This window comes from Geotrypetes seraphini, chromosome 8 (assembly GCF_902459505.1).
Source record: "Geotrypetes seraphini chromosome 8, aGeoSer1.1, whole genome shotgun sequence".
Taxonomy (NCBI): domain Eukaryota; kingdom Metazoa; phylum Chordata; class Amphibia; order Gymnophiona; family Dermophiidae; genus Geotrypetes; species Geotrypetes seraphini.
Genome location: NC_047091.1, coordinates 66,553,803 through 66,563,272, shown reverse-complemented (window position 1 = coordinate 66,563,272; position 9,470 = coordinate 66,553,803). Strand labels below are relative to the sequence as shown.

General features: G+C 45.5%; 2 protein-coding genes across 4 annotated transcripts in view; one reads left to right on the top strand and one right to left on the bottom strand.

Moving 5' to 3' along the window:
- Positions 1–1,287: 1,287 nt before the first annotated feature.
- Positions 1,288–9,470, bottom strand: part of LOC117365405 (forkhead box protein A4-A-like) — a 32,047-nt gene continuing 23,864 nt past the window's right edge. For all 3 annotated transcript variants that reach the window (XM_033955816.1, XM_033955817.1, XM_033955818.1), the window contains exon 2: positions 1,288–2,518. In XM_033955816.1, the coding sequence (XP_033811707.1) occupies positions 1,358–2,518 (1,161 nt within the window). In that variant the 3' untranslated portion in view covers positions 1,288–1,357. The remainder of the gene's footprint in view (positions 2,519–9,470) is intronic.
- LOC117365406 (somatostatin receptor type 1-like) overlaps positions 4,980–9,470 on the top strand; it is a 93,066-nt gene continuing 88,575 nt past the window's right edge. Inside the window, exon 1 of the mRNA XM_033955819.1 lies at positions 4,980–5,156. The gene's annotated coding sequence lies outside the window, so the exon portion shown is untranslated. The remainder of the gene's footprint in view (positions 5,157–9,470) is intronic.

Below are 9,470 nucleotides of genomic sequence, written 5' to 3'. Positions count from 1 at the left end.
ATGACTCATTTTCTTGCTCTGATGATTTGCCTTATTAATACTGGAGCTGGTGGACAGTGCACAAATTTAACCAGACAACTCTGTCCAGACATTCATCTGCTCTGCTCTGATCTGTCTCAGCTTTTTGTGCAGATGTACTTGTTCATACAGATTCAGCAGGTTAGTTCTATCCAGCCCTTCCTTGGCACACAACCCTGACCTGGCCCCCTTTAGCCCAATAGCAATTTTATGCAGTTACTGAGACAAATAAAGGATATTTTTAAAGGGCCAGATGATTCATCTACATCTTTTAAAACAGTGATTGGTTTTTCTCTCTTTTGGATAATTGGAATAGAAAAAACAGAGAAATAACTAACGACACAAATTTCTAATGATAAAATCCTACTGCTGCTCCTTGTGACCTTGGGCAAGTCATTTAACCCTCCACTGCCTCTCAGGTACAAATTTTCAACACCTCCCCCCCCCTCTTTTTACAAAACTGTGCTAGCATTTTTAGTGTAGGCAGTGGTGGTAACAGCTCCGATGCTCATATGAGCATCAAAGCTGTTACCACTGTGGCCGGCACTAAAATCCGCGCTACAGTTTTGTAAAAGGGGGGGTTAGATTGTGAGCACTTCTGGGACAGGATTTAACTTACCTTGAGCTACTACTGGAAAAGGTATGACATAAATCTAAATCTGAAATAAATAATAACATAGGCCGTTGTATCTCTGCTCACCTGGATACACACACATACATCTTCGGTGTGAGCCATGGGTACAAGATCACTTCCTGTAAGTATCATTGTGAAGTTCTCTTTCTGCAGTTGACCTTCACATTCCAAAGCAACACAGTGACTATTCTACTGTGTCATTGAAGGTCTCCTTAACATGTTGCACATTTCCAATGTAATTTAAGCCAGGATTGGTTTAGTTACTGATGTTGGAGCTCTGAAACCTTAGAATCTTAACTTCTGAGTTTCTGGGGAAATTGATGGTGAGAGAAGAAGGATATTGTTCCACATGGCAATTTGAGGGAAGAGTAGCTGGCTCAGACAGGGCATAAGATTCTGTTATACAATGGAGGCAGCTGATGTGGAAAAATTGGCTAATTTTAAGGGGTCAGCAAGAGAGATACCCTTCTCCTATGAATGGGGTATACCAAAAGTAGAAACATTCAGGTAGAATGTGTAAGGCAAGGAGAGGGTTTTGAGGCCATGAAAAAGATTGGCAAACTGAAACTAGTTCTTTAATTATATATTAATATCAACATGGCTTCAAAAGCATAAATTTAACAATATTTGTGTGTACATATAGATATATATAGGAACAAATTTAAATACATTATTATGAACATACATATAGACCAGCTTAAGAGCTCAGAGGAAACTAAGAAGAGGCTGAGGGTGTAAGTTTATATAGTGCAATCCAGGACTGGATGGCATAGGTGGAATCTCTAGTCCGGGTTTGGCATCGGTGGGGTGAAAATTGCTAACAGCAGCTGAACCATGCCCTGAATAATGCCCAGCCTGCTCCTGAGGAAGCGGGAGGTTCGTCCCAAGGCATGGTTGGTCTGAAGACACTAGGTTCATATTGGGAAATGGATTGTGCAGAGAGAGTGGATCAGACTTCAGGTGAGCATTGCTGCTGGACTGGCAGAGGAAATTCTCATCAGGTGGGCCCACACTGTGGAAGAGTTGGTGAGCTGGAGAGTTCCTTGGATCTGAAAAGGGGCTGAGGCTAGGAGAGGTGGTTTGGGTCTGTTGGGTCATGTGATGTCTTCCCTGATCGATGCTGGCAAAAGAGCTGGGTGACTGGGCAGGAGAACTCCCATCAGCACTGGAGGATGGAGAACACATTGGCTCATTTGCTTGCTGACTGACCTCATCATCTTGGCCTCGTTTGGTACGGTCACATTTGAAGCGCTTCTGTCTCCTCAAGTAGCATCCATTTTCAAACATGTTTCCAGAGTCAGGGTGGAGGGCCCAGTAGGAGCCCTTACCGGGTTTCTCTGGGGACCTTGGGACTTTCACAAAGCAGTCATTGAAGGAGAGGGAGTGCCGGATGGAGTTCTGCCATCTTTGCTGGTTTTGACGGTAGTAGGGGAAGAGCTCAGTGATCCACTGGTATATCTCATTCAACGTCATCATTTTGTTGGGTGATTGCTGGATTGCCATGGTGATGAGTGAAATGTAAGAGTAAGGAGGCTTGGCTTGTGAATAATTTCTACGGTAGGTCCGTGGATCCTGCTGCAATTCAAGACCATCCTGCCCATAGACTAGGGCACTCATAGAAGAATGGGGAGACATGTGGGAGCATTGGGACCTCATGTTCACACTTTGGTTCAGATGTCCTGACATATGTGGAAGGCCTGGAGGTAAGGAACCTATAGAGCCCATGCTGCTCAGGAGCCCTGGTGCAGAGGTGCCCACTCCACTGTTGATGTAGGGCATGGCTGCTGCTGTTGCTGTAGGTCCCTCTCTAGGCAGGAAGGAGCAATTACCAAGACTGGGTGCCAGGGTAGACATGCTTGGGTAGACCTGAAAGAGAAACAAAGCCAGTTAACGGAGACATTTGGACATTCTTCTGCTAATCCCCTGTCTTTTACCCTCCAGGCATCTACTAACCTCGCTTTCTCAACAAACAAGAGGACAGATCTCTTTACAGTACTCTTATCTCAAACAGAGGGACTGACAACTCTGATTCTCTAGAGCCAGAACTGGGAGATCTGTGAGGAATATTCAATGGGTGGACTCAAGAACTATTTTGATCTGCATATTTAGGCTGCTTGCTATTCATTGCAGTAGGACGTGGTAAAAACAGTTATTGGATTTGAAAAGATCTGGATAAGTTTCAGGAAGAAATTTCATAAACAATTATTAACCACTGCTTACGGTATCCCCTGGGGTAAGTAGTCTTGCTATTTTGAGAGGATCTTGCCAGATACTTGTGACCTAGATTGGACACTGTGGGAAAGAAGATAGTGGGCTTGATGGATCTTTGGGCTGACCCAGTATGGAAGGTCTTATGTTTTTATGTTTTGTGGCTCTGAGAGATTGGAGTTATCCACCCCTTGTTAGTTAAATCTCTTTGTTGCCTAGCTCTACTCATTTATTGATTTTCTTAATTGTTTGTATTATTGACCAACTTTATAGGTGATGTACAGCAGATATAGTTTGACATGGTTACTGTGGATGGGCAGACTAGACAGGCCATTTGGCCTTTATCTACCGTCATGTTTCCAACTTACAACTTTGTTAACAGCAAAACAATAGTTAAATGACCAAATATAAGCATGAATACAATCAATGAGGTAAACTTGGGAGATGGCAAATTGAATCCTAGTAATTGGATAATATGATATAGTGCTAGAAGTATACACATTAAAACATCACAATAGAATGACAGAAATATGATAAATAGCAGCACAGTATAAATGATACTCTAATCGGCAGCGTAGATAAACACTCATATAACATAGAAATAAAGCCAAATAAAATAAATTGCATGAATTATTTTCATGAGGGTACAGATAGTTCTCCATAGATAAAGAGGGGGGAATGCAGGCATGTTCCAGGTGACATCATGCCAGACATTCTCAAAGCTCAGAGAGGTTTCAAATTACCGATCTGAGCACGTGCAGGAAATCTCACGTTCCCTTATTTCAGTGAGCCTCATCAGTCTATTTTTCTGTGCACCACTGCTGGCAGCTTTTTTCACACCTTGAAGCCGCCTCACATTCTGACTTTTTGACTTTTATTTTTTACCAAGTTTCTCACAAAAACAAAACAAAACACCAGTATGTCTAAGCCAGACATGTCAAACTCTGGCCCACGGGCCAAATCTAGCCCGCAGACAATTTCAAATTTCCCCTAAAGCTGGCCCCCTAAAGCTGTTCCCTCTGGCACGGTCCCGCCCCTCCACTGACATATGGGACCGCGCCACAGGGAACGTGCAGCTGAGGCTACAGCGGCCTGCTAGAATCGCTACTGCTGACCAGCGATCCTCTGCAGGCCGCGTGAACCTACAGATGATGCGGCATGAACCTGCAGAGTCAGGAAAGGTATTTTGGGGTTTTCCTAAAGGGAAGGAGAGAGATCAAGGAGGCCCACAAAGAGAGAATTGGTGTCTCAGAATTATATAGACACAGAAATATCTTCCATTGATCCCCAGCACTGGGAAGCTCTCATATACACACAGGGCAAGCAGAAGAAGAAATGAGCTGCTCAATTCATCCTTCGGACTCCAGAAAAGAAAGGGAAGAAGAAAGAAGGAGACCATGGCGATAATTTTATTTTCTGTTTTCTGATTACAATATGTCAGATTTGAAATGTGTCTCCGGCCAGAGCTGGTGCTAGACAGCGAGCGTGAACTAGGACCTAAAAGAGAGAGAAGTCTTTTTTATTTATTTTGTTTACATCACAGAGTCGGCGTGGGGTTGGAGAGGTTTTAACCCTATACTTCTACTAAGACTAAGGGGCCCTTTTATTAAAGTTCGCATTTAGCGCACTAAATCGGTTAGCATACCTTAAAAGAAGGACCCCTAAGTATCTTTTAAAAAATTTGGCCCACGACTTGGCCTTTTTTTCAGATTTCGGCCCCTTATGTGATTAAGTTTGACACCCCTGGTCTAAGCCATCATCTGATTCCTCTCTTTTGGCTCAGCAGTCACTTCATTCTCTGGCCACTGTTCCAGCTGCTATTACCACTGTGACAGGGATCTGGCTAGTCCTACTGGCTAGTCCAAGGAGAAAGTCCCTGTAAGCCCCAGTAAAAACCCAGTGACCAGGTCTAGGAAACATCCTGAGCTAGGTGAAAATCCTGTGAACAGCTTTAGGAAGGTCCCTGCCCCTTTAAGAGTATCCAAAGCTCAGGCTGTTACTGAAAGGACAGGGCCCTTTAAGAATTTGGCTAACCCTGCTAGGAGAAGGCGTGGCTTGTTGCCGAGGCTTCCATTTACAGAGCTTTCCTCGTCAGATAGAGAGGAGAGGCAGCTGGGACAGGAAGCTGAAGAGAAGCTGGGAAGGAAGCCAGTCCTTCTAATTGAACCATGGCCAGCACAAGAAAGTTTCCCTGCAGATTGAGAAATGGAGGAACCAGAAATCCAGCCTGAGGAACAAGACATGGAATGCCAGGTGGACTATGACCTGCCTAACTGGGAGGAACACTTAATGGAGTGTGAGTAGGCTATTAAGCCCAGAAGTTTTCCTTGTTTTTTTGAACTTTTGAATTTATGGTTTGGAGCAGTTTGTGCACTGCTCTGACTTGTGCTGGGAGCTACAAAAGTTACACCAGAGCTTGTCTATTGGGAGGGCGGCAACACCTGTGGTGAACAGGCTCCTCTTCTCCCAACCTGTTGGGGTTTTGACTCTACCCAACAGGGACACAGTCAGAGCCAGAGCCCAAGAGAGCCTTTTACAAGAAAGTGGTGCTAGGTGCTTGGACTGTTTTGTTAAGCCATGAGTATAGCCAGAAGACTAAATTAAGGATTTTTGTATTGATAGCCAGGACTAACTCTGAAAGCACGGTTGGTGCTGCAGCGGGACTTATTTGCTTCCTTAAGAAGAGTGAAGGAAATTCTTGAAAGTTTGTTTTCCACTTGTGCCAAAATTCTGACATATTTTTGTTGTTTGAAATTTTTGGATATTTCATTGAAGTGGTTTTGTTTGAACAACCTGGACATTTTGTGTACAATTTCTGGGCTACAATAAGAAACCTGTGTTCCACTATCCTTATTTTAAACTCAGGACTAGGATTCAGCGAAGCCATTTGGCCTAGCCAGGATCCTTGTCCCACACCACTCAACTAGCCTCTCAGCATGCCTCTATCAAGCGCCCTGCAACTGATGACTCCGGACAATTGGTCCCGCTGAATCAGGAATAGAGCCTCCAATCACCCCCCCTTACCACTTTTATTTGCCAAAGAGCCCAACAACAAAGAGAACAGCAAAAGAGCACCAACTTCCCTCCCCCCACCCACCCCCGTTCAGTGCCCACGTGCTGGCGGCTGCGGTGCTGATGCTCCTGCAGGATTTGCATAAGTCAGTTCATCCCAATATTAACTGCGTCTCAGTCCCACTTACCCTCCCCCACCCCCATTTTCTGGCTAGCAGCTGCGGGGTTTCACCCTCCCCCCCCCTCCCCAGTGTTATACCGGTACCAGTTCAGTAGCAGCGGGCTGGGGGTTCTGAGGATGCAAATGTCCGACCCACTTGGCTTTGAAGAGTTGGGGGAGAGGGTGGTAGCGAGAGGTCTTCTGATAAATTGCTTGCCTGCCCTGAAATCACTGGTTATTTTTAGTAAAAATGGTGGCAGATCCCTAAAACCATGAATAACATATTGAAAAGTTATTTGCGGTTTTTCCGTATTCGCGCCTACATCCGGAACGCATCAACCGTGAATACGGAGGGAGAAGTGTACATAATAGTAACCACAAAATTACACTACACAAAGCATATTCTTTTTTCCCCTCCCCACCCCTGCACAGCATTTCTTCCTCTCTCCTTCACCCCCATGTGCAACATCTCTCTCTCTCTCTCCCTCTCCACCATCTCTCTTTCTCTCATTCCCTCCCTTGTTGCAAAGGGAGTGGGGAAAGAGAGAGAGGGATCCAGGGTTCATCTCTCCAACTCCCTCTACTGCCACATCCAACATTTCTCCCTCTCTTATCCCCCAGACTGTGTGCAGCACCTTTTGCCACTGCCCACTCACATGCCCAACATTTCTCCTTCTATCACCCCTCTCCAGCACCATGCCACATATTTTCCTCTATTCCTTTCACTACCATGTCCAACATTCCTCCTTCTTGCATCCCTTTCCATCTGTCCCACTGTTCCCACTCTACCACCACATCCAACATTTCTCTCTCTCATCCCTCTCTACCTCACTCCTCTCCCACCATCAAGTCCAACAGTTCTCCTCATTCTTCCTTTCCCCATGTACACCATCTCTTTTCCTCTCACACCCATTCTCAACAATTCTCTCTTTCTATTCCCTCCTCCACCTCAGCATCTCTTATTTGTTTATTTATTCATTCATTCAATTATCTATGCCGTTCTCTCAGGAGAGCTCAGAATGGTTTATATGAATTTATTCAGGTACTCAAGCATTTTTCCCTGTCTGTCCCAGTGGGCTCACAATCTGTCTAATGTACCTGAGGCAATGGAAGGATTAAGTGACTTGCCCAGGGTCACAAGGAGCAGCATGGGTTTGAACCCACAACCTCAGGGTGCTGAGGCTGTAGCTTTCTCTCCCTCCCTCCATCCTTCTATCCTATGTCCCAAATTCATGCCTCCTCCCTCCATTCTGTGTCCCAAGTTTGTGCCCCTCCCTCCATTCTGTGTCCCAAGTTCACACTCCCTTCTTTATTTCCTTCCATGTCTCAATGCACTCCTCTCACTCTTCCCCTCCCTTCTGTGTCCCAAGTTCATGTCCCCTCCCAAGGGTGTGTACCTGTGCTCTGGCCAGCTCTAAGACATCGAAGTAGCCCTCCTCCTCCTTCCTTCCAGCTGCACTTCTTTTTTCACAGGCAGCAGCAGAATATGGCCAGAGGTCCTGGTGTGCTGGCTGCACGGCCTGCTATCAAAAGATGAGCAGCCATGCAGCTTTAGAGGGAACATTGCTTTATTCCTTTTCACTTTTTATCTAATCAACTTTCTATCTCCTTCTCTCATCCCCTAGCTTTCACATTTCTCATCCTCCTATTCCCTTTTATCCGCTTCCCATTACCACATTTCTACCCTCGTATACTCATTATTCTGCTCACTCATCTCCTTGACATCAATTTCTAGTATCTCCCCCTCTTTGCCATTTACATTTGTAACCCAGCATTTCCTTCCTCTCTTTCTTTCTTTCTTTCTCTCTCCCTCCCACAAGTCCAACATCTCTCCTTTCTGCTATTCCTTCATCCCAAGTCTGACATCTCACTTCCCTCCCCCCTTCATGCCCTGAGTCCATATCCCCTCCACCTTTCCCTGCCAATATCTCCTCTCCCTCATCTGCTCTCCGTGAGTCGTCCATCTTTCCCTTTCCCCAATTTGTCCACTTCACTAAATACAGCTTTCTCTCTCCCCATTTTGCCCCCTCCACATCCATCTCTCCTTCCCTCCTTCCTCCTTCCCTTACCCCATTCCTGAGTTTCACATCTCTCCCTCCTTCCCTCATTTGAGTCCAATATCTCTCCCTTCCCCCACTCTCTCCATCAAGTCCACCCCTCCCCCAAATCTGAAATATCTCAGGAGAGGCCTTATTTCTAAGCGGCACTCCAGTGGAAGCAGCATCTTGCTACCAGCCAGTGTACCTGCAGGTCGGCTTTCTCTGTTGCATCCCTTCCCTGAGATCTACTTCTCCCCCCACCCCCCCACGCATCTACCTTAAATTTCTTGTAAAGGTTGCCAGGTGATAGAATCTATTCACAGCTCCACCCTGCTGTTGGCCCTAGTGTCTTCTCTCCACTGCAGCCCACCCCAGCGGAAACAGGAATAGAAAAGGCAGGCAGCAGTGGTAAGAAGACACTGGGGCTGGCGGCAGGGCAATGCTGTGAATCAGTTCCACTGCCTGGCATCTTTTACAAGAAATTTAAGGTAGACGTATTGGTTGGGGGGGGGGGGGAGGAGAGGAATAGATGTCGGGGAAGGGACATGGCAGAGAGAGCTGACCAGCAGGTAATCTGGCCGGCAGCAAGATGCTGCTCCCATGAGAGTGTTGCCTGAGGCAGCCACCTAAATTGGTGTTTCTATCCCTGTTGGCCCTGTTACTACCAGCAATTTGGGGGAGGCTATGGCCCCTGTGGGCCCCCTTCCATCTATGACACCCATCTAGCCCAGCATCCTGTTTCTAACAGTGGCTAATCCAGGTCAAAGGTACCTGGCAAGAGCCCAAGGAGTAAGTATGCTGCTTATCCTAGGAATAAGCAGTGAATTCCCTCAAGCTATTTCAACAATAGCTTATGGATTTTTGTTGTAGGAAATTATCCAAACCTTTTTTAAACCCTGCTAAGGTAACTGTTTTCAACGCATTATCCAACAACAAATTCCAGAATTTAATTACATGTTGAATGAAGAAATATTTTCTTTGGTTTGTTTTAAATCTGCTACTTAGTAGCTTCATCATATGCCTTAGTCCTAGTATTTTTGGAAAGAATAAAAAAGTGATTCATATTTACCCTTCCACTCCACTCAGTATTTTATAGACCTCTATCTTATCTCCCCTGAGCTGTCTCTTCTACCATTTTGGAGAGGTAGGCCTGCTGGATAGGAGGGACTGGGCAAAACAGACCAAAATTGTCCATTAACCAATTCCAACACAAGACAACAGCGGTGGAGACAAAAAGTCAGGATGGCAATGATCACGTGTAATGAATCTATTGCAATAACAAATGGATGACACTATAATATTGGAAACAAAAGACTCAACACGATTCGTGTTTCGGCCCCTGAGGCCTGCATCAGGAGTGTATAAAACATAAAAACAATAAATCGATTAACTTAAAAAC